Source organism: Arachis hypogaea, chromosome 16 (assembly GCF_003086295.3).
Source record: "Arachis hypogaea cultivar Tifrunner chromosome 16, arahy.Tifrunner.gnm2.J5K5, whole genome shotgun sequence".
NCBI lineage: Eukaryota > Viridiplantae > Streptophyta > Magnoliopsida > Fabales > Fabaceae > Arachis > Arachis hypogaea.
The window spans coordinates 18,581,107-18,607,007 of record NC_092051.1 but is presented as its reverse complement, the minus strand read 5'-3'; the positions used below and the strand labels follow the sequence as shown (position 1 = coordinate 18,607,007).

General features: G+C 31.8%; 2 protein-coding genes and 1 long non-coding RNA gene across 4 annotated transcripts; 2 read left to right on the top strand and 1 right to left on the bottom strand.

Moving 5' to 3' along the window:
- Window positions 1–1,205: 1,205 nt before the first annotated feature.
- Window positions 1,206–2,622, bottom strand: LOC112758231 (uncharacterized). The gene is made up of 2 exons (XR_003179534.2): window positions 2,284–2,622; window positions 1,206–1,518 (listed from the first exon to the last, which is right to left on the bottom strand). It is a non-coding gene; the product is annotated as an uncharacterized lncRNA (long non-coding RNA).
- A 6,519-nt stretch (window positions 2,623–9,141) lies between these two features.
- Window positions 9,142–17,147, top strand: LOC112758226 (serine/threonine-protein kinase EDR1). 2 transcript variants are annotated; one of them, XM_025806837.3, is made up of 13 exons: window positions 9,142–9,962; window positions 10,540–10,962; window positions 11,574–11,677; window positions 11,901–12,997; window positions 13,340–13,380; window positions 13,924–13,992; window positions 14,263–14,363; window positions 14,551–14,629; window positions 14,712–14,810; window positions 15,573–15,641; window positions 15,743–15,792; window positions 16,582–16,758; window positions 16,846–17,147. In XM_025806837.3, exons 1-13 carry the CDS (start codon window positions 9,531–9,533, stop codon window positions 16,958–16,960), a joined length of 2,856 nt encoding a protein of 951 aa, XP_025662622.1. In that variant the 5' UTR covers window positions 9,142–9,530; the 3' UTR covers window positions 16,961–17,147. The 2 variants fall into 2 exon arrangements, 1 of the variants encoding a protein (XP_025662622.1); XR_003814854.2 differs by having other exon boundaries at window positions 9,253–9,962; window positions 14,263–14,471.
- Window positions 17,148–19,516: 2,369 nt separating this feature from the next.
- LOC112758228 (benzyl alcohol O-benzoyltransferase) lies at window positions 19,517–21,683 on the top strand. Its single transcript, XM_025806843.3, has 2 exons — window positions 19,517–20,043; window positions 20,642–21,683. Exons 1-2 carry the CDS (start codon window positions 19,594–19,596, stop codon window positions 21,536–21,538), a joined length of 1,347 nt encoding a protein of 448 aa, XP_025662628.1. The 5' UTR covers window positions 19,517–19,593; the 3' UTR covers window positions 21,539–21,683.
- Window positions 21,684–25,901: the final 4,218 nt, after the last annotated feature.

Below are 25,901 nucleotides of genomic sequence, written 5' to 3'. Positions count from 1 at the left end.
AATAAATTATATTTTACTCTCTAAAATAAAATTCAAAATTTAGAGAATCTAAATCCATTTTTCACACTATTATTTATATAATGAAATACTCTCTTGTTGTCCTTAATAAAGCTGTCACCGTGTTAAAATACAGGCACTACAAATTCAATCATCTGTATATGACAAAAATCAACATCACAAAGTCAAACTCAACTTATTAAAATCTTAAATATGCATTATCTAACTTTTTAACAATTTAAAATCATTATCCCTTTTTTAAACAATGTCATAGGAACCACTTTTTCTATATTTATGCATGCATACTAAAGTGGCAGAGGCACTCATACAAAACATGGCTCAATTTTTTTGATATAGAAGGCTTGTACGTGTCTTCTCTGGATATGAAGTCATGGGTTCTAGACCAATCTGTGGGACAGTTTTTTTGATAGTGTCAGGTCCAAGAACTCAGACCGTGCGACTTGTTTGAGTTTCAGATTTGGCTCAACAAATTGGTAGATCCGATTTGGAGACGATAAAATTTTAGATTTTCGGAAGGTGCACTACAACATTTTCAGGTTGAGACAACATTTAAAAAGTGTTGTCTAAAGGCTGACAAAAAGTTGCTTTTGATCAATGGCAACACTTTTGGGCCTAAGGCAATGTTTTTGGTCGGTGTTGCATATGCAGCCATTGCCTTAGATCAAGGCAACACTTTTTTGTTTCAAAAGCAACGGTTTTGAGAGCAACACTTGGTAAGTGTTGCCTTTGGTTGAAAAACAACAACACTTCAAAGGTGTATTTGAGACAACACTTTTGCAGTGTTGTCTCTTCTCTCGTATTTTGGTCACTACTAAAAAGTGTTGCCTATTTGCAATAAAATGCAACTCTTTTACGTGTTGCTTATAAGTTGGAATTTGCAATCCTTTGAAGTGTTGTCTATTAGTTTTGAATATGCAACCCTTTAAAATATTGCCTTTTCTTTTGGATATGCAACCTATACAAGTGTTGCTTTTTCTTTTGGATATGCAACCATACAAGTGTTGTCTAATATTCAAAATATGCAACTAATAAAAGGGTTGCCTTTTTGATAAAAAAAAAATTATTTTTGTAATAAAAATATAAAAAAAATAAAATTTACAATAAAATTTTTTGTTCATACATGTGTAATTATTTTAATTAATAAATAAATTTGTGCACAATAAAAAATAATTATAAAAGAGACAAAATAACTAAAAATAAAATTCTAATTAAAATAGATATTAAAAAGTTCAATTAGTATTTCTAATACATGTTCATCAATAATTCTCAACAAAATAATAAAATTCTTGTCTAACAATAATTGTCATAACAAAATAGTAATTAATATTTATCAAAATAATGTCAATCTATTTGCATATTTTATATCTATGCTTGACTTTGTTGGAACAATCTGATAGTGTGTGGATCCAAAATCAGTGCCAAATGAAAGCTTTTCGGTAACATCAGAGTAATGGTATGATGAACTCAAAATCCTCTTGCCTCCACTGAGTCCAATAACTGCTGCATTTAAATGAATTGGGGTTTAGTTAAAGTCGCATTTAAAAAAAAAATTGAAACATAAAAGGTGCAATAACGGAAAATGATGCATGGTATGTGTTTGATGAAGTACCTGAGTAAACTGAGAAAGAGAAATGCAATTCAGATAACGATGATTGCTCCAAAAAGGTATTAGCTTAGTAGTTCTTATTTAGAATCATAGAATCAGAAGGAACAAGCTCACAGGAAGAGACTTCACTCACATAACTGTTTGGTGTGGAAGGAAATAACGTTGCTGCTATATTAGATTTTTCTCTTTTATTTTTTAATGATTATTCTTTTATTATCACTATCGTATAAAATTAATTAATTTATGTTTGAGAGAAAGCAACAGAGAAATAAATGACTGAAACATAAATTTGAAGGGGGAAAAAATGAAAAGATAAAGATATGAAACAACTCCCTTGACAATTTCTGTCATTCCTGCGAATGAAACAGCAGTTACTAGAGTCTGTTGCAGTGACAACACGCATCACTCCCCAACATAGCCACATTATTTCAGCAATGAGGAAAAAATTTTCTTCCTCACAGTAGCACAACGCTACAAAAATAAGTAATTAAAAAGGAAAAAGAAAAAAAGATGATTGATTAAAAATAGCAAGAGTGTATTGCAGAAGCCACCATGAAGTAAGATGGCAGAAGACAGAGAAAGCAAAGGCCAAAAATGTTGATAGTCCATTCCCAATAAATGATAAATCACAAAAATTACTGCAAATTTTTTTGTTATACCTGGTCATCACTTTGGATCACGAGTTGATGAGGAAGGACGATCGTTGCCATTCGAACATTGCTTACTATTTATATCATGTGTTGATTCCTTGGCTCGTAATAAAGATAGTGCTTCATCAATATTTGTGCCAAGAGAACTCTGTTGCAAGAGAAGCTTCACAAGATCCTCCAAACTTTGGACTCTATCTTTTGTCTCATGAAGTTCAGTTTTCATTGAACTTATAGTCTCTGCATGTTGTTGCTTAATTTTAGCAATCTCCCGTTCTTTCTGCAGAGATGTTTTTGTGATTGTCCTCCCATAACATCGAACTCTTCCTAGTTGTTCTTTGCCAAATACTGCAGTAAATACTTTTTCGGGAGTGTCTCCAGCTTCTTGGTGGCTCTTAAGTTTATCCTATTAAAAGAAAACATAACAATTTTAGCTTGTTCCACTCTTAAGTTCTTAAGGACATGTGAATAGTTTCAATTGAGACACTCAAGAGGGAGTTAATGGAAGCAAATGAGAGTAGGGATGCAGCATTAATGGAAGTTTCTGAGATGAGAACTTCATTGGGGGAACTTTTAATACTTTTAATAATGATATAATGAACATATTAAAAGTTAAAACTTAGATTTTATGTCCTTTTCACAAAAATTGTATTCACTTAATAATATGTATTTTAGAAACACACATTTTATTCAAGTTGATGGCTGAGAGCTCTGTTTACCAGTCATGTCCATATCAACTACCCATTAAATATAAATAGATGACAGAAATTAAAGAATGATTTGATTAATTTCAAACCTAAAAAAGCAAGCTGTCTTAAATTAATGCCTACCAAATCCCAAACTCTAAAAGGACACGGGACACTATTGTGAGTTTGTGACAAGTCACTGTTATTTTAATTAGAATTACCAACAACTATGTATATTTTTTAGCAATTGTGCAAATACACATCATGTTAATATAAATACAAGAACCGTCTCTAAAAGATCAATTTGGAGATATTGAGGTAGTCAAATTAGCATTACCAGAAAAAAAATACATTGTGAACATAGAAATTAAATTTCTAAAAGTATATTTATTGAACATTCAATGGAACCGACTACAGAGCAAGCCTCAGGGCGCTAACAAATTAACCATGACTTGGAAATCCAATGTTAAAAATAATTTAGTATTTATAAAGATTAAATAATAACAAAAAAATGAAAAATACTAAAAATTAATGGTTTGAAGAGTTTTTCTAACCTCATCGTTACCCAAGGCAGATTATACCTGGTAACCTGAGTAGGAGCAGTAGAATGGGCAAGAAAGCGAGTACGATCCTCTATACTTGTCAGCAAAATCAAACAGCTGCAATGAACATGCATGGACAAATTAAAGAACGTAGTGTGTCATATATAGTGTGTCATATATATAGAGCTAGCTAATTCTTCAACACGAAAGATTCATATATAATAAGAGATAATGAATTGTTGGTTATTACTGATTTAGAGTGGGTTAATAGGGTTGATGAATAAGTGGGATCTGTTTTCTTGAAGGCAATGGAGGCAGTAGATACTGCCCAAAATAGACTTACACTGTTACTAGTTTGCGGGTTCCACTTCCTGATTTCCATGCTCAAAGGGGGAATCGATAACCATCATAGTGTAAAAATCATGTGTAGCTTGTGTTACCCAATTCACTCCAACTCCTTTCACACACCAACTCATCATAATAATTATACTAATCACTTCAACAACTGCTTCTACCATAATCCATCTCTGAAACCATTTCATCCCCATTATAATAATAGAACAACAGGTATTTTGTAATATATATAAGCTAAAATTTAAAATCATAATAAAAAAACCAAAATAAAATGGTACTGCACAAAGCTATGTATGTAAAAACAAGTTTAAGTTCAACCAGAAGATTTAAAATACACATGCAGTTCCATTAAACGCACACAGTGACAGTAGAGTTGCTTCAACACTAATGCACACATACAGCAACAAATTTCATATAACCAAAAATTAGGATTCAAAACACAAAAATAGAAAAGAAAAACAGAGATAAAATCATGAGTACCTGTAAAACAATGATCAGCGGTGATGAACCCTAGCAGAAGAACGCTGGAAAATTGGAAGAGATCATAGATGAACGGCAAGCAAAACCTAAAGACTTTATAGATCTGGTTACAAAATACACAAATATGAACGGCAAGCTCGAAACAGCAACATTATTACCAAAAACCCTATAATAGCAACATCAACATTATTAAAATTAGGATTCAAAATGAAAAAGAAAAAGGAATAGGCAGAATCATAGGTACCCGGTGATGAACAAGTGAGCAGAAATGATGGAAGCTCGAACTGCTAGCGGAGACGATCGAAGGTCAAACGCGAACAAAGTGGATCGAATCTCGATTGCGAGCAGAGAAGATTGAATCTCGAACTACAAGCAGAGAGAATCAAAGCTCAAACGCGTTTCAAGACCTCCATTGCCATCTTCGAAGAGAAGAAGACGAAGAAGAAGATGATTTAGTAGCACGTCAATGTCTGAGGAAGATGAAGATGAGGATGAATTAGCAAAGAAGAGCACACGTCAATGTCTCCTCTATTGCCATCATCGAAGAGAGGAAGATGAAGATGATTTTGTGCTTGTTAGGGTTGGGGTTTTGTCTCAGACTTTCTTTCAGTAAAAGGAGAAGAAGATGATGAATTGAAGGCCCGTGGAGGAAAGGGATTTTGTTTTTCTTTTTTTTTTTTTAGTTAAAGTGGGAAAAAATATTTTGTTAAAATATTTGGAGAGAAGCTTATAATTTTAAGAAAAAATATTAATTTATTTTAGACAACATTTATAAGTTGATGTTTATTAAAAATTTTAAAGCAACTTTTATAAAATGTAATATATGAATACAATAAATGTTGTCTATTTAATTTATTAAAGCAACATTTTTGTTATGTTTTTTAATTAACTAAAAAATAACATTTATAACATGTTGATTTAAAAGAGTTGCAATAGTCTTATTTTTTTGCAACAAATATTAAGAGTTATTTTTTATTATTTTAGACAACACTTTTTAAGTATTGTTTCGAATATATGTTGCCATAGATCAAAATTGTTGTAGTGGTGGTAATCGTACCCTCTGAGTTGCTAGTAGTGTGTATTTTTTTTATTAATTGGGTTATGAATCGGAGGGTGCGATTTTAGTATTTTATAATTTTTTTGAACGAACTAAACCCAATCGCAGGGTCCGAGTTGTTTGTGACTTTAAATAAAAGTGTGTGAATGCTGGATCAGAGCAAATCACATCTTCTTCTCCTTCTTCAACGGTTCTTTCTTCTGATTTCTTGTTTCTCTATTTCTTACTTGCTTGGCATGATAGCTAAAAATCTAGTACTCAAGTTTATGATCTTGTTTATGTGATTGAGAGAAATGAGTGACAGAATTTTATTGAAGGTGTATTATTTTGGACAGATTTTGTTACAAACATCTGAAGGAGTAACATTTGTTTGTGAAAATCCGTTAGATGTTGTGACTCCTTTCACAATCTCATTTGAAGAGCTATCATTCATGCGAGTTTTGGATTTGGAAGCCATGCATGTTCCGGAGTTTCCGGATTATATCAGTGCAGGTACGTAATTCTCCGTATTTATAAAAAGGATTAGAATTTTTTAATAATTTATCTTGATAGTTGGACTAACTAGCTAAGTGAAGTGTGAAAATATACTCGATTAGTATTTATTTTTGTTTACCTGTTTGTGTATTTATGTTTAAGATAGTAAATTTTTTAGGGAGTTATTGAATTAGTTGAATATAAATTAGAATTTATTGGTAAATTAGTAATTTAGTTAAATATCAATTAGTATTTACAAGTTAATTTAGTAAATTAAGTAAATATAAATTAGTATTTATTAGTAAATTAATAAATTAGATTAATATAAATTAGTATTTATTAGTATAAAATAGTAAACTAGTAAATTAGTTAAATATAATTTAGTACCTGTTAGTAAATTACTTGAATATAAATAAGTATTTGTTAGTAAATTAGTAAATTAGTTAAATATAAATAGTTTGGATTTATATCATAATTGATGCAGTAAAAATTGATTTATCTTTATTTTTGATGTTTAAATATTTGTGTATTAAATATTTTTTGTATGACTGTTCTGGTGGCAGAAATTCTTTTTGTTGCAGATGGTGAATTTACCGTTTGGGATGAAATTCAGTTCTAAAGAAGCTGTTATTAAGGCAATAAAAGAGTATACCATACGAAGAAGCGTAGACTACTGGGTGTATGAATCTGAGCCGTTGACATTTTATGCGAAGTGTACACAGTATGGGTCAGGGTGTGATTGGCTTATCCGAGTTAGCATGATCAGCCGGAAGTACTGTTGGGTTATAAGGAGGTATAATGGCAGTCACACATGTACCAGAGTCACATATGTGTATCTGGGTGCCACCGTTCGATTAGAGCATTCACCAGTATTTTCTGACATTGTACTACACCAATCTGCATGATAAAACTCAGTAACTCGTAAATACTCTTCCACCCTATCGTTGTACCGATCCGGAAGAACTGGATGGTCACATGTCAACATTCTTAATTTCTACAAAAAACATAACAAATTATTAGTCAACTCATTCATTAACTATTACTAACTTACTACTAAAAAGCAAGAATTTTTTAACTACAGCAACTCATTAACAAAATTTGCACAACTAACTTAACAACACATATTACTTGAAACAACACAACTATCATAAATTATTTGACTAAATCCAACTAAAACAAATAATTATAACTTCTAAAATAAAATGAATTATTAATCCTTAAAATTTTTCAAAACTAACTATTAATAACATTAACTAATACATACATTCCTAATCAATTCTCAAACATTAGGGATGCTGTTTATTTATTTGCGATAGAAAAATTTTTTCTAATATATAACATTATAATTTGTAATATTAGTTATCTATTAACTATTACTTAAGTAAAATTAAACACATATGTCTAAATTTTAAAAAATACTAATAATCATTCTCATTATCTTTCTAAATTCATTTTCTAATAACAATAATAATTAACTTCCTAACAATGATAATTATAATTAACAAAAATAAACTAACGTACTTTTAAAAATTAATACTAACCATTCAGTTTTTATTCCTAAATTCAATTACTCACAACCACAATAATATTTAATTTCCTAACAATTATAACTAAAAATTTAAAAAAGATTTCAAAAAAAATAAACGTTGTATAAAAAAATTAATAATAATTCGGTTTACATTTTATAATTAATTTTCTAAATATGAATAATTCACTTCCTAACACTAATAATTATAATAAAAAATATTAAACAAATTTTAAAAAAAAATATTGCGTTTGTTTTACATAAATATAACATCATTCTATTTACATTTTCAGATTCAATGTCTAACAACAATAATAATAATTAACCCCCTAACAATAATATTTTTTATAAAAAAATAGTGAAAAAATTTTAGAAAAAAAATTTAAAACGTTGAAGAATAGTCCTAACCATTCTATATATATTTCTAAGTTCAGATCCTAACAACAATAAGAACAATTAAATTTCTAACAATAATAATTATAATTATAAAAATTAAAAAAATTTTAAACAAACTTACATAATCAAAATGACTGAGATAGTGTATAATATGAATCTCACGGCGATCAACATTTTTAATTTTATGTTTCTTTGACATTTTTCTTTTTTTTTTTCCACCATGCACACCCACTAGCAACAGAGGAATGAAGAAAAAGAATAGAGTTTTGAAGTTGAGAATGAATGCTGAAAGTGATAACTCGGATGGTGAGATTATTGCATGGTCAATGTTGGTATTCAGTGCACCGTTTGGGAAGTGAGTTTTGCGTGACGTGTGTCCAACATGCCACAAAACGGACAAACGAACCGTCTGTTTTGGTAGCTACTTCGCGGACCGTCTGTATTGCAACTTGGATGTCGGTCCAATTTCCTTCAGCACCTGACACTACACTAATGTGCAGCTCCCTCCTTCCCACAACTGAATACAACACCAGCCAAGCTTCTGTATATAAATTAAAAAGCGTACAAAACATACATATTATTGAATAATCTCCATTTCAAATATTTAGTCAAACAAAATATGCACTCACACAAAATCAATAAATGTTCACTATATGGACAAATAACAACAATCGATTAATAAACACAAAATGCTTACATCTGTCAAGAACGACAGAGACATAACTACAAATAACACCAATTTGTATTACTGACTTGCTATGTTGATCACTCCGGAAATAACAATAATGCAAGTTAGGGTGGTGAAGATTAGGATGGTGAAGGTTGTGAGGGAGAAGACAATGATAATGTGAAGAGAGTAATTTCTCTCGTAGAACCTAGTAAAGAGAAGGAAGTCACTTGTAATTTTGTTTTAGACTTTTAGGAGTGAATATGAGGAGTCTCCCGTAAAAAGAGTCCAAATTTGTGCTTAGAGTGGTCGAAATTGGCATCGTTTGGTCAATTTCCTAAACACAGCATAGAGCACATCCATGAAACAGCGTCGTCTTGACACTAACATCTAATGTGACAAGTGAACGCGATACGCAAAATAATTCTATTAATAGTTGATGGAGCAAACTGAACCAAAAATTCAAGTGACTGATAAAATTAACTATTAAAAATCAACTAAATAATTAATTTTAATTAAAAATTAAAATATCTGTTTTAAAATTGATCCGAGATCAAAATGGATTAAATACTCTATAAAAAAAAATCGTCATGAATTGATAACACTTTTACTGATATGGAGATGACTGCCACGTAGATCGTTGGTCGACACGTAAGGGATAAAAGAAGCATGTCAACGACGTGTGGTTTGCGCGTTTATTTGGCGCTGTAATCTTAACGTACCCAGGAATTGATGGCATTTTCGTAATTAAGATGTAAACACGCGCCCATTTTAGTTACCGGCCAGCACTTGTTTATCCTACTGCCTGCAGTTTTTCCCTCCCATGTCTCATCATTTTCGTCTTCATTCCCTCCTTTGACCCTCCACACCTGATATAAACAATAACAAGCAAACAAACCTCACCAGTCACCACAGTTCAGATTGAAAAGTTAAGCAATTCTCCAAACGAACACACATAATCTTGGTCCTTGGAAACTCCACACTCCACAGTGTATATAAAACTGTTTTAAGTGTTACGAGCGAGTGAGTGAGAGAGTGAAAGAATCATCAAAGATCAGAATAGAGAAGAGAGAAAGAGATGAAGAATATTTTCAAGAAGCTTCACAAAGGGACCAGCCACGACGCTAACCGACTCAATGAAGCTTCTGCTTCAAACGCCTCATCCTCATTAGCCGTCGATCACCCCTTAGTTCAGAATTCTGGCGCTTCGCCGGCCACTCCTTCACCCGCTTCTCTTTCGTCATCGCCGTCTCTGGCCGCCGCGACGACGCCTTCTTCCGCTTCCACTCCGGAAGCTTCAGCGGCCAACCGGCAGGACTATTTTTCGTCGGAGGAAGAATTTCAGGTCCAGCTTGCGCTCGCCATAAGTGCTTCGTCCAATTCGGACTTCCGCGGTGATCACGAGAAGGATCAGATCCATGCGGCGACGCTGTTGAGCTTAGGAGGACGTGGAATCGATTCAACAAGGATCGATAACGGTGTGGCGGAGGCGCTGTCCAGGCATTATTGGGTGAGTCCCTTCCATTGTTCAAACAAGCTCGCTTCTGGCACTGTTTTTGCTGTTTAGTATTGACTAATTGAAATTAAGGAACGATTGAGGTTTTTTGCCCAGTAACAAAGTTGATTAGTGCAGCTTCATTTAATTGTTAATCTAATGAATTGTACATAGAGGGCTTATATTCGGAATTTTACTTGCGACTAGGGGGTTAACGGAATAGCAACCATATTTGCAGTTAATTTTGGTTTTCTGCAGAAAGTAGTTGAAAGAATCTGAAATTTTCTTATTGCCTTTAATTAGTAAATGGAGCTACAATATCTTATCTTAAGAAAAGAAATTATTTTGCCCTGTATTATCTTCATACTTATGTTAATGTCTCTCTATTCATAGTCCAGGAGCTTGGAATGATCGAGCAAACAGTGAGATCAAACTTGATTTTTCTTTTTTCGGAAGTGTATTACACCCTTAACCATTAGAATGTAGATGTGGATCACTATTTCAAATCTCAATTGTGAATATCTGAGCTTCCACTTGTATTTTATTGATTGTGCACCGATAACCATTTTGCATCTTCTTTTCATTTGATCAGGAATACAGCGTGCTTGACTATGAACAGAAAGTGGTTGATGGTTTTTATGATGTATATGGGCTTTATACTGATTTAACAATGCAAGGAAAGATGCCATCTCTGAGAGATCTTGAAGCAGAACCTGAAAGCTCTGGCTTCGAAGTTGTCATAGTTGATCGGACAATTGATCCTGCTATTGTAGAGCTGTTGCAAATTGCACATTGTATTGCATTGGACTGCCCTGTCACTGGGCTTGGTATTTTGGTACAAAGGATTGCTGAACTTGTTACAAGCCATATGGGTGGTCCTGTAAAGGATGCTAGTACTATATTGGCAAGATGGACAGAAAGAAGTACTGAGTTAAGAACATCTCTACACACAATCATGTTGCCTCTTGGGTGCATAAATATTGGGCTCTCCAGACATCGTGCTTTGCTTTTCAAGGTCAGCACTATGCTTGTAGTCCATAATATGATGCTATTCTAATCCAACACAATCTGCATAAATAGGTGGCAGCTAGGCAACAGGTTACATAACAAATATAATTGAAATTTAGTGAACCTGATCCAGGAAATACCTATTAAATCATTCTGCTAAAGAAAGAACTAATAAACTAATAAAGGATGATAATAATTATGCCTTATGGAATTGGATCATCCATGCTAAGTAAGTTTTCTTCACTAATCTTGCCTTGGCTTGAATTTATTAAATTTTGGAACAAATAATGCTCATCACTTCAAATTTAGATTTAATCACTAAATTCTTGGCTGGCTAAGTTCAATAACCTCCAACATTATTGCAAGTTTCAAATCTTTTGGATCCAAAGTTTTCATCTAATTGCAAAGTTTTCTCAATTTGCATGCAGAGTTTGGAGAATAGGTATTCTAATTAAATTTCATCATCATGATCATTGTGATAATCATCAGAATTATTCTTTATGTTGTTGTTTAAAACTTTAGACGATCCTAATAAGGTTAAGTATGTAGATTTTCCTACAATTTATTGTTTTGCTTATTTACCGGTTGTGCAATGTAATTTTTGTTTTTTGGGCGTAGGTAATAGCTGACAATATCAATATGCCTTGTAGACTGGTTAAAGGCAGTCATTATACTGGTGTTGAGGATGATGCTGTCAACATTATAAAGTTGGAGGATGAAAGGTTATGGCTTTACTATCCTTGTATTTTTCATATAGTTTTTGATAAATGATAACTTATTACTTTGTGTGCAAGTCTGTTTGCTCATGGTTTTTTGTAGTTTATCTTCTTTAATGTGTTTGGGTGTTTTGACTGATGCCAGCATTGGAAACCTCCTTAATTGTGCCCAGAAATTTTGGATTACTGTTTTGACCCATGATACTGATATCTCATTTTCGCCCTTCAGGGAGTTTTTGGTTGATCTCATGGCTGCTCCTGGCACACTTATCCCAATTGATATTTCAAATTCAAAGGATCCTTCCTTTAAACCTTACAATCCTAAGGTCTTACCAAGTTTTCCTTCCACTAAGGAAATTGATTATCCTAACACGAGACCAATGTTATCTCATGGTGAAGGTAGCAGTAAAAATTTTGCTATGAGAAGTGCTTTGCCTCCACTGAATGAAAAACCATGTTTTGACGAGTCAGCTTCAAGCTTTCGTTTGAATGGAGACACTGATGTTGGAACTTACAAAATGCCTAATTGTTTGATGCCTAACCAACCAGAAAATATTGCACCACTATCTGGAGTTTCTCTATACAAGGGGACCCATGGAAATGTGGCTGGTGATAGGACTAGATTAAATGTCAACATTGTGCCCTATGGCCAGAATAGCCCTGATGACTCTCAAAGCCTTTTTGCAGATCTTAACCCTTTCCAGATAAAAGGAATTGGCAAGACCTTTGTGCTTAACAAATCAGGAGCAAATAAAGCTCATGATCTTCAGAGTACAAGAAACAATACCGTCACTGGTCGACCACCGATCCCACCAAAATGGACAAATCGTTATGCTTATAATGAAGTCCCTAGGAACCTTAGTTGTGATCCTAATGAATATAGCCAACCTTTATTAGCTTCTAGTAGTTCTTCTAAGATTGAACTGAATGATTCCAAACCACCATATAGTTCAAACTTAAATAATAATAGAAATCCCCAAAAATTGGCTCAAGGAACTTGTGCAGTTTCTCCATCTTATGCAGGTGAACTTAACATGGCTGAAGATCTAAACACTGATTGTAAAAAAGGGGATATGGAATATTCTCCAAATGACAAAGTTGATGTGGTTAAAGAACATGAAAACATTTATAGTGGTCAACTTGACCCAAGGAAATCCACACATGACAGGTTCATGGGGAAAAATATGAAATTAAGGGATTTAGAGAGTCAGAACCTGTCAGTTGACTCCATTACAAAAAGGGTTGATCAAATGTTGGATGATGTAGATGTCAGTGAATGTGAGATTCCATGGGAGGATCTTGTTATTGGAGAAAGAATTGGTCTAGGTATGCTGAACTCGTATTTATCTTGTTGGAATATCTTACTATTGCAACAAATATGTAAATCAACTATTTATAGCATATCATATCTGGCATAAATTTGTACTGGTTTTTAAGTGATCATGTTACTTTTAACATGGTCGTCTATATCTATTCATGCCAGCACGGTCCCAAGGTTGTGGGTGCTCCTTTGACATATCAAATTGTGCTAATAATTTGATGTGTTTAACCCGTTGCACGAAATGTCAATTGATTGTTAGGGAGGCTTTTGGTCTGTTTTAGCTTTCCAAGTCGATAGATGTGCCTCTTGATTATTAACTTTCTGATTTCACCCTTTCTTTCAATTAGGTTCATATGGTGAGGTATACCATGCTGACTGGAATGGCACGGTGAGTATTACTGTGACTGGAAATACTGTTATAAATTGAACTGCAAAATGGTTATTCGCTTTCTGACCAGCTCTGTTCAAGTGGAGTTGGAGCGTGTACAGTTAAAATAATTGTCTTTGGTCTGGGAACTTTTCCTTGTCATTCATCCTGTCATATATCGTTATCAATGAAATTGATGATTCAGTGAGAACAATAATATTACTAACTTACTAACTGTGCATATTTTATTTATTGGTTCGCTCAGTTTAAGAACTAAGGAGTATGTAGCTAACTCTAAATTTGGCCCATTGAGTGTCTTTATCTCCTTCGCTTCTGTGTACTATGTATCTATCTCTATTATGTAATCCTTGAGTCCTCTAGTCTGCTCTGCTTATGGGCCTGTTGCATTATAACTATTTTATTGAGTTCGTACTGATTCTACTAGTTAAAGGCATTGAAATATTATTATTATTATTATTTTTAAAAATCTAGATTAGTAAATCCTAGTTGTACTTTTTTGAGTTTTCGTAATTTCTAACTGGTAATTTATCTTTGTAATTTCAGGAGGTTGCTGTGAAGAAGTTTTTGGAGCAGGATTTTTCAGGTGATGCCTTGAATGAATTCAAAAGAGAAGTAAGCATCAAGTTTTTCGTTTTGTACTTGTCCACTATTATGATTAGCATAGAAGTAATTGAATATAAATACAGGAAACATGAAAGTTAAATTATTGCTCCCTTTGATAATTTAAACTGATTGGAGGATTTATCTCGAATCAGGGAAAGAAATATTTAACTTCACGTGTAGTAGACGGTGCTTCCAAAAATGAAAGAATCAACTGGAATGAAGTAATGGTATTTCATCATTTTTTTTGTTGAAATATTAACTTCTACCTTTTGCTGTAAGGTACGGATAATGCGTAGACTGCGTCATCCAAATGTTGTTCTTTTCATTGGTGCTGTTACACGTCCTCCCAATCTTTCAATCATTACAGAGTTTCTTCCCAGGTATATTTGTACACATTTTGCGTCCATACTGTTGTATTTTTCACCTTTCTATTGTTATAAATTGCCCACGATTGATAAATGATAACTGCTGCTACTTGAGCACTGTTGGTATGTTGGCCAAACATTTGCTTCAACTTTATGTTACTAATTTCATATCCAAAATTCACATTGATGTTACATTTTACAGAGGAAGCTTGTATCGAATACTTCATAATCCTAACTGTCAGATTGACGAGAAACAAAGGATTAAGATGGCTCTGGATGTGGTACAAAACAGGCTACTCTTCTTCCTTGTTGACCAACATGTACATTATTGAATTTATAAGTTTATGACTTTCCAATTTCCAGGCCAGAGGCATGAATTGCTTACATACCAGCACACCTACAATTGTTCACAGAGATCTCAAGTCTCCGAATCTTTTGGTGGATAAGAACTGGAATGTTAAGGTATATGATTGGGACCTTGTGTGTTACAAAAGGTCCTTGTTTTTCATTTCTTTCATTTTTATGTGCTCCTGATTCCCTCCCCCTCCCCCTCCCCCAAAAAAGAAAAAGTTTTTAATTCCAAGAGCTTGTCTTGTTCTCGTCAATCTTTCAAATGGCTGTGTATACAAGGGCAGTTAGTCTTAGGTTCCAATAAATAATAAATAATTGCACCTTGTATTGTTATTTATTATCTGTAGATGCGAAATTATGTATGCTAAATCACATGTAGTTCTCTTCCTCGTGTTCATCAAGTTGACCAAAAGATAATTTGTTTTAAAATGATTGCATAATCAAAGAGGATAAAAACAAACTGTTTATTGTAGAAGTGCAACCAAATAAGTTTCTGAATACAATTTCAAACATAAATCTAGCAGTCAGTATATGAGGTTAAGATATGAACCAAACCAATCAAAGGCTGAAAACCAGTCATCCCTAGTTTGTGTTCTGTTGGTCATTTGGTTGGGTTTGCTTTGGTTTTGAACATTTCACAGGGCATTGAAAATGTTCTATTCATTACTTTTCAAGAAAATGTTTTTTTAACTATGGATGATTCAGAGTTCAACATATATCAACGATGGACTATGGATTTTTACTTTTTATATCCTTGTCAATGGTCTCCTTTCATCCATATGATTGACTCACCGAGTGAAATAAGGCTTTGTTGTTATACTACTCGTCCTTGGTTAAAATTCTTTTACCAATATTTTTCTTATGTTTCTGCAGGTCTGTGATTTTGGGTTGTCACGCTTGAAACATAATACGTTCTTGTCATCCAAGTCAACAGGTGGAACGGTGAGAATATGAAAAAATTATGCATTATTCTAGATGATAACTCGGCTAGAATCTGCCTTCGCAATATTTAACTTTGAGATTATGTTTCCTGCTCATGTTAGCCCGAATGGATGGCTCCTGAAGTTCTCCGCAACGAGCCCTCGAATGAGAAGTGAGTGTATTTATAATTTATGATAAAGCTGCTTCATTTTTGCCTTTTGAGATTCTGTGTTAGTAGGGGAGAAAGGAAGAAAATTATTACCAGAAACATTGCGTTGAATGTAACTAGGCATTCTAAACACTAATGTTGTTCCTGAAGCCCTTTCTCAATAAGCTGTGATAAAGGGAAAATATCTTCCTTATACAATGCCACAAGCAGAGTACTACCCTGGGTTCCAAACCAGCCTGAAAGCCACTTTTGTTCAACTCTCTTCACTCATTAGAAGCCAGAAAGACTTACTCTTGCAGATATAGAACAAGAGAATTAAAGCGGGGGGATAATATATTAATAAAACAAGATAACTTTTGTATTCAATGTATGTCCATCGACAATGAGTGCCTGAATGTTTACTGTGTCCTTAGAAAGGGGAAGCTATGATAAAGCTTTTTCTCCAACCGGCTAGTCACAACTGCCTCTGTGACCAGTAACCAAAGGAGTTGTCATCAGTGTGTCAAGGACACTTAAAATGGTCTATTGATAATACTTTTAAGCATTTAGCAATTAATACTGAATCCCTTTTTAGTTCGTGCCTTATTGAATTATTTCTTCAAATTAAATAGCAGCTATAAATTAGGAATTTAAATTTTTCTATATATTTTCTGCTGAAGATTGACAGGCAAGAGCAAGACCAATGCCTGAGCTTTTGACCTTAAGCAATTGAAAATTTGTTTAGATTCAAATGTATATGTGGAACTCTGCGTTGACACACCTCTTATAGCATGTATCATTTCAATCGTACAGGTGTGACGTCTATAGTTTTGGGGTCATCCTATGGGAGCTTGCCACTCTAAGGCTGCCCTGGAGTGAAATGAATCCTATGCAAGTTGTTGGCGCTGTGGGTTTCCAAAACCGCCGTCTTGATATCCCTAAGGAAGTTGACCCTATAGTTGCAAGAATAATATGGGAATGCTGGCAACAGTAAGCACAAAAGGCATGCATTAATTCATTTATTTGACGACCATTTTCTGTCCTCTACCATTGATGTTTTGTTCCGCTGTTTGACAGGGATCCAAATTTGCGTCCATCATTTGCACAGCTCACAACGGCTTTAAAGCCCCTTCAGCGTCTAGTTATCCCATCCCAGCAAGACCAGGATATTTCTGTAAATTCCACCCCATGAAATGCATCATATGCAATTGTATATAATTGCTATAATTGATCGGTCGTAGTCCGATCCTTGTTTTCCACACACAAGTTTAGTCTACACAAAATATTATATAATTAACTCAAGACAGTCGTTTTATAATTGGAAGTTGATCTGTTGACAAGAAACTAAGATCAACAAATCAAATCTGCTGCGTTTCTTAGATGCGAGTTCTTTCGTAGCGTTATGCAATTTTCCCGGGGGAATAAGGGGAATAGGGATTAGGGGTGTGCATGGGCGGGTGAAATCGAATTTGATCTGATCCAGACCCGATTTGAAATATATACTGCACCTATTTATTAGACTCGAACTCGGTCCTAGACCTGATGAAATCTATACACTTTCGGACCACGATTATATCGGGTAAAAATTGAGCCGTTAACATTACATTACCTTGATATATTCTTATAAGTTAGCAAGTAAAAATATTCAAATTTTTAAGACTTCAATTATTATTTGACATGGTAAAATTTACTTAGAAAAATATAACGAGAACTAACTCTTCTCTAAAATTAAAGTATAACCATAATCAATATTAATATTGTCTAATAACACTAAATATTTAAATCAATATAAATAATACAATATTATGCATTAGTTAAAATTTTATGCATTTTAAACATAAAACATTAACTTATAGTCTTATAATAACTAATAACACAAAATATTAAGGTTTATAATACTTAAATTTCACATAAGAATAGTTATCATTCATCACTAATAACACAAAATATTAATTGTGTATGATGATCGGGCCACTGGGCCGACTTCGAGTGACCGGAGCCATGGCCCATACTCACTCCGAAATAATGATCGGATCTATTTTTGAGACTCTTATCCGACTTTAGACTCGATAAAATCACACCAAAATAGCTCCTAAAGTGTTCGGGGCAGGCACACCCCTAATAGGGATATATCCGTGTATCTGACATTTTGATAGTAGATCGGGACCAAATTATAGTGTAAAAGCATGAATTGATCCTTTTTTTTATGGTGGATATACTAAGTGTTCTTGGTACATCAATATTTTAGTTGATTTAATAGTTGATTTCAACTATAAAAAGTATATATAATATATATTAAATGAAATTAATGGCAGATATATTTAAAAATTAAAAATGTGGATAACATGTTAATGATTGCCAACTTTTTTAAAAAGAAATACTACCCTTGACCTCGAACCTCCATATGTAAATTGATATACATGTGTGTAAAATGGAGATTGAGGTTTAGTTTGATAAAGTTTTTATTTTTTAAAAATAGTTTATAAAAGTTAATTTTTAAAAGATGGTTTTTTAAAAGTTATAGTATTTATGTTTAATAAATTAAATTAAAAATAGTTTTTAATAAATACAAATAATATTGTTTGGTAAAATAGTTTTTAAAATTTAAAAATACTATAATAGACATAAATGTGAGCATTAAATTTAAAAATTAGTTAACATAAGAAGTTATATTAAATTTTTAAATTTTAAAAAGCTCTACTTTTTTTTTTGGTGACTAAAAGCTCTACTTTGATGCTTTCAAAAGTACTCAATCTCTTAAATATTACAAGTATAAGCACATGATCTTTTTGATTTACCAAAAAAAAATTTGAACTTTTAAAAATTATAAGCATCTCTTAAAAAAACTTTATCAAATCAAATTAGAGTAGATAGACTTGCTTGTCCAATGAAAGCCACGATCTTAGTTCCAGCAGAAGCACATAACATTAAAGAACGAAATATGTGCCTAAAGTTTTGTAAATGTGAGTATAAATTAGGTTAATTTATATGTATAAATTTTAATAAATATAAATATAAATTATATATTTTATGTATAAATTTTTATAAATGTGAGTGTAAATTATTGATGGTTAATTGCTAGTTTAAAATGATAATATTGCTGTATAATTAAACCGCTAAGGCCCCCTACTGCTTGAAAGCTACCTTTAAATTCCAATTTCATCAGAATAATTGGATTTTATCAACTGCTCTGTTTTTTGGTTTGCAACAACTAATTAAATTTAAAAGATTAAGTCTTAATTTGGTAAAATTTTTATTTTTTAAAAATAGTTTATAGAAATTAACTTTTAAAAGATAGTTTTTTTTAAAAGTTATAATATTTATATTTGATAAATCAAATTAAAAATAACTTTCAATAAACACAAGAAACATCAATTATATTAAATAAAATAGTTTTTAAAATTTAAAAATATTAAATTTAAAAATTAGTTAATATAGGAAATTATATTAGATTTTTAAATTTTGAAAAGCACAAACAAACTTTAAAAAGCTGTACTTTTAAAAGTATTCTGATCTTTTAAAAACTGCAAACACAATCACATGATTTTCTTGATTTACCAACCACAAAATAAAGAATTTGAAATTTTAAAGAGTATAAGCACCTCTTCAAAAAGCTTTCGTTTTTCTCTGTTCTACAAAATCGCTATTGTTTCGGCTTGTATTCCCACGCCGCTGAACGGTATTGCGAACTTTTAGGGAAAAAAAAGAAAGACAAGTTGACCATCCCTTTCTCGTGACTACACTTAATTAGCACACATCAGAAATACTAATAGAGCATTTGCTAAGTTCTTTCTATCCCTTGTTAGAATCTCTCCCATTTGCAAAATGGTTTCATCATCATCTCCCTCTATAGTGTTTACAGTGAAAAGGTGCGAACCAGAGCTAGTGGCTCCGGCCTCGCCCACTCCCCATGAAGTTAAACAACTATCAGACATAGATGATCAAGAAGGGCTACGTTACCAACTTCCAATCATAAATATATATCGTCACAATCCATCAATAGAAGGAAAAGACCCAGTAAAGGTGATAAGAGATGCACTCTCAAGAACACTTGTGTTTTACTACCCATTTGCCGGTAGGCTTAGGGAGGGTCATGGCGGCAAGTTGATGGTTGATTGCACTGCAGAGGGTGTATTGTTCATTGAGGCCGATGCTGACGTGCCACTTGATCAACTTGGTGAAGCTCTTCAACCTCCATTCCCTTGCTATAAGGAATTGCTTTACAATGTTCCTGGCTCAGATGGAATTGTCGGCTGTCCCCTTCTACTCTTACAGGTTCAAAAATTTTTTATCTTTTCAATTGTTTGAATTTGGAAGTGAATTTCATTTAATTTCCCAATTAATGAATTATTAAGAACCACTTTTAGATAAGTTTGTCAGTATTTCTTAATTGAGAAGGTGCCATTAGTTATATGGAAGATATTTAAATTAAAATTTTCTATTTCGTAAATTATAAAGTCAAGTTACATCTATTTTACCTCTCCATTTTAAAAACATCAAGAGGTGCTTCGAAATATCTCATGAAAAATTATTAAAAAGAAAAAAAGGTTATTCACATATGGCGATTGCTAGAGTTGTCTTCACATATCAATTGCAATATAAAGGGAAAATCTGATTGATCTGCACTTTAAAAATAAATCTACTTTTTTATTGAACCGCAACATGATATGTTTTACATCTTCATGTCAAGACCATTTTAACCATCTTCGTAGGAGTTTCTCTCAAAAAAATTTTTCATTCGTTTTATATAATATTTTACATATACTTTTATAAAATTATTAAATCAATTTGCTTTTCTCACATAGAAAGTAATTCATAAATTTTCGATCTTAACAAAGTTCTAAAATACATCTACTATCATTTGTTTTCTCAGGTCACACGCTTTAAGTGCGGCGGTTTTTCTGTCGGCATACGGGTGAACCACACGATGGTAGATGCAACTGGTATTGTGCAATTCATGAACGCCATGGCTGAAATCTCTCGAGGGTCTCATCAACCTTCCATTCTACCCGTTTGGTGTAGGGAGCTTCTAACTGCAAGAGACCCGCCACGCATCACATGCAACCATCGAGAATTTGAGGAAGCAAAAGATATTAAGGAATGGGAAACCATTATTGATGACAAAAACATGATTAAACGAAATTTCTTCTTTGGACCCACTGAAATAGCTTCTCTTCGCTGCTTGACTCTAAATCAATCCGCTGAATGTACTGGATTTGAGCTCATCACTGCATGCCTCTGGTATTGTCTTGTAAAAGCATTGCAACTACCACCAGAAAAAGAAGTTCGAATGTATTGTGTCGTCAATGCTCGTGCTAGATTTAACCCTCCCATGCCAATCGGTTATTATGGAAACGCTATATCATTTCCGGCGGCGGTCTCCACCGTAGAGAAGCTATGTGAAAATCCATTTGAATATATTGTGAAGTTAATAAAAAAAGCGAAAGCCGAGACAACAGAAGAATACATGCATTCTTTAGCAGATTTAATGGTGATTAAGGGACGACCTTTGACTACAAGAGCATGGTCTTTTCTTGTGTCAAAGGTGACACGTATTGGGTTTAGAAAAGTGGATTTTGGGTGGGGAAATGCAGTGTATGGTGGGATAAGTGGCGACAAGATTTTTGGAGAACTCACTCTCATGGATTGTGAGAATGCAAATGGAGAAGAAGGTGTTATAGTTCCACTTTACTTGCCTGCCAATGCTATGAAGAGGTTTGCAAAAGAAATGGATGATTTGCTTCTGATCCCAAATCAGAATTGCAAATAATTAATAAGCTTTGTGGGGGAGAATTAGAATAAAGGAAGGTAGATTTTAGGTACAGTTGTTCTTAAATAATTTAATATATTATTATTTAATAATTTTTAATTATTAACTTTATATAAATACAACTTCACCTAACTTTTTATTATACACGAATGGTTTTGTGGAGTGTGGACCATGCCCTTGGTTAGATGGTTGTTTGATGGTGTTATTTTATTTTTACTTCTCTGATTATTTTGTTCAATGCAGCACACCCTGTTCATTGTTTGCATGCTCATGTTTATATATATGTACTGCTCGTTTTTTCTTTACGAAAATGTTTGGTAACCAAAGAAAATCAGCCAAAAACAGTTATAATTTGTCTTATTTAGCATTCATTAATTGTTGCGACAATTAATTAATGCTAAATAAGATAAGTTCTGGCTGTTTTTTTTTTTTGTCTACTTAGCATTACTCTTTCATTATTATATATACTTTGTCTTAAGGCTTGAAGACAATATATTTAAAGAGTGTAAACAATAACGGATTCAAAAAATTTTATTAGTGAGGGCAAAAAAATATATTATAAGTGTATGAAAATTTTTTTCTTTATACATTATGAAAATAGAAATAAATTTAAAAAAAATAATGGAGTCAAATTTATTTATTAAGTGGAGGCAAATAAATTTTTATCTCATATAATATATGTAACTCTATCAAATTCTAACGAGGACACTTGGCCCCACACTTTTTAATATAGATCCGTCTCTGAGTGTAAACATTTACAAAATTACATTAAATAAAACGGTTAAGTAATTGTTTATTGTTGTATATATATATTGCTTGCAGCACCATGATATTTTTAATGATAAATTCTAGTATACCTATATCGGAAATTTTTTATTTAGAGAAAAGTGAGATGTTATTGAAAGAAGCTGGTATTGCATTGACATTGCTACCCCCTCTCTCTCTCTTCAATCCCCAGCCCTCTCTTCTCACATCATTCTTATCTTGCTTCAAATTTTAGTATGCATCCATTTGAACCACCAGCATCAACATCACAACTTTAATTTTTTGAATACATTTTTTTGTGTAGCATGAGATCATCGTGACTATAATTTTATAGAGTTTGTCGCACTCCTGAAAGATCATTGACTGACTCAAATTTTTATATACAGAAATACACAAGAGTACACAAATTATTTTTAATTTTTATAAAATTCATTGCACTTTTAAGATTATTGATTGAAATAGAGTATACAAGAGTACATAAGAATACACAAATTTTAACTAACTCATGCTAAACCAAAATAATAATTATAGTAGAAAAAAAAAAATCTGAGTTGAAAATAATCCTTGAGTTATCCTGTACCAATTAAAATGTGTGATAACATGAAAGTTAGACAATTAGATGCATTTTTTTGTTAAATTCATTAGATATATTTTTGGTGCCAACATATTAAAAAGAACAAGAAAAATAACATAAGACACATAATTCAATGCGGTCTGCTGCATGTAAATTACCTAATATAGTGATTATATCTTTCACGTACTCTATATTTACGATAATTTTTTTGATTGAAAAAATCCGGAATCACAAGCTATCCTCTCAATTGTCGTTAAATTATTTAATGTAGTGATTATATCTTTCACGTACTCTACATTTACCATAATTTTTGTGATCACAAAAGATATCTTTCATCTGGAGTGATTGCTAGTAGTTCGGGACCTCAAACTAGCAATAAAAAATCCAATCAGCAGATCGAAATACAAAGCCGCTTAAAGGAATCTCATGTAGTGTTATAGTATCCAGTGTTCATACACCTTCATAGCTATCTACAAGTCATTCTCTTAAATATTGATCTTCTTCGTAACCGCGTATTTTAGCTATGATAAATTTTACTTCTCTTACACAGTTATTCTCCGTGACCTCATACTCTACCTGGGACAGATCTCAAGTGATCACCAATAAGTTAACCATTGTTCTGCTTTACATCATAAATATAAAAACACCCCAAATTAGAAAAATAAAAAAAACCACTATAAATAAAATAGTGATATTTTAATAAAATAAATATTACATCATGAAAGAAAGAGAGGAGAAATTCAGAGAGTAAGAGTAAAATTGCAATTTAGTCTCCAAGTTACAACCTTTAATAATTTTATTAAGTTCGTCGCAGTGAACTTCACTTTGAATCCTTTATGAATCATTGGCTGACTCTTCACAATAGACAATGATAATTATTATCATGGTCTCTGGAGTACATAAGAGTACACAAGAGAGTACACAAGAATAATCTGTATTTTTTGAAAAAAATATTTTCTTTGAAAAAAAAATAAATTTTTTTAATTTATAATAAAATTTTTTTTATTAAATACGACTTAATTTATAATAAATATTTAAATATGTCTTCGTTTTAATTGTATATTTAAATATGAATTTAAATAAAATTTGATATAAATATATATTTAAATTTTAATTCAAATATATTTTGAATTTAAATATAATTTGAATTTAAATATATATTAAACATATTTTGAATTTAAATATATATATATATATATAACTTCAAAATATATTTAAATATAAAAATATTTTAAGTTGTGAATTTAAATATATATATTTAAATTTGAATTTAAACACATATTTAAACCTGGAAATATTTTTGAATTGCGAATTTGAATATATATATATATATATATATATATATATATATATATATATATATATATATATATATATATATTTCTATATACTCGAAAAAATAGTGGATAGAAGAATCCACAGCTAATCTAATTATGTCTTTCAAGCTGCACGTTGCTTTTATCGTTTCGAATCAAGTTTTATTTGGATCCAGTATGTAATTGAATTGATTCAATTCTGAAATTGTGAATAGTTTTTGATTCAATCGATACATAATAACCCATCCTTTTTACTTCTTGATTTTTTGAAAATGGACAATTTTCAAATCTAAAAGGGAAGTAAAAAATCACAAATTTCTTCGATATTGTATGAATAAGATTCATATTCGATTTGATAGTTTGTTTTAAAAAAAATGAATTTTATCAATTTTGAATTGATTTCTAATGATCCTTCTTTTTTAAGTGAACCAGAAAGTTTTTTTGATAGTTATAATAAGAATTCTAGCTATCTGAATAATGTCTCTAAGAGATATGAGAATCATTACATGTATGATACTAAATCGAGTTGGAAAAATGGCATTCAATATTTTTGAATTGCGAATTTGAATATATATATATATATATATATATATATATATATATATATATATTTAAATACATTTTAAATTTAAATATATTAAATATATTAAATAATAAATATGTTTTATCGAAAATATTATTTAGCAGGACAATTTATATAAATAAAATAAGCTAAGTAAGTCTCAAAATTACATGAATATAATAATTGAAAATATATTACATGCTTGTACAATTATGTATTTTTTTTTGTGACTAGTACAATTATGTATTTATATAAACTGCTACATTTTTATGACGGATTATTTATTTTTCATGTAATCCGTCATATCCTGCAGCCCTTTACATTCAAGCTCTCTAAGCTCTTCCAAAGTCATTTTTTGGTTTACACTTAACAAAATTCATCCTCTAGAATCCACTATTGTGGTTCTTGATGTATACTAGTTGAAAGTAATTGTCAAGTAGAGTGACAAATTTACAATTTCAAAAAAAAAAAAAATAACAAAAAAAATATGAAGATGAAAAATTTTTAAGATTGTTTTTGTTAATTTTTTGGTGATATTGTATAATTTTATTGTTGTTGTTTTTTGTATATCATGTTTATTATTGTTATCTTTTTATAATAGGAATTATTGATCTCGTTAGGTAGAACAAATTAAATAAAAAAACTAATCATAAGTAATAATAATAGTAAAAAATTATAGCATACTAAAAAGCAAAATTCAATCTAGAGAGAAAAATAGAAGACCAATTGGAAAGACACTAATTCAATCTTAGGGGAAGATGAAGAAGGTTATACAACAACACTTTGTAGTTCATACCTTCTTACTACTATAGGGAACTACATTAACGACTCCAAAAGTTATACCAATGATCTAAGTTAGTAGAAGAGTATCATAAGGAGATGGAGATGCTTCTAATCAAGGCAAATATTGAGGAGGAGTCCGAAGCTACTATAGCACGTTTCTTGAGTGGGCTGAACCGAGACATTGCAAATGTCGTTGAACTTCAACCGTTTGTGCAAATGGAAGACTTGGTGAATCTGACTATAAAGGTGAAAAAACAGCAAAGAGCGAAGGGGCTTCGAAATTCTTCTAACCCTACTTCAAGGTGAGATTCTAGATGTGCTAATTTCGGGGAGAAGAATGGCTCCAAGATCACAGAATCAAAG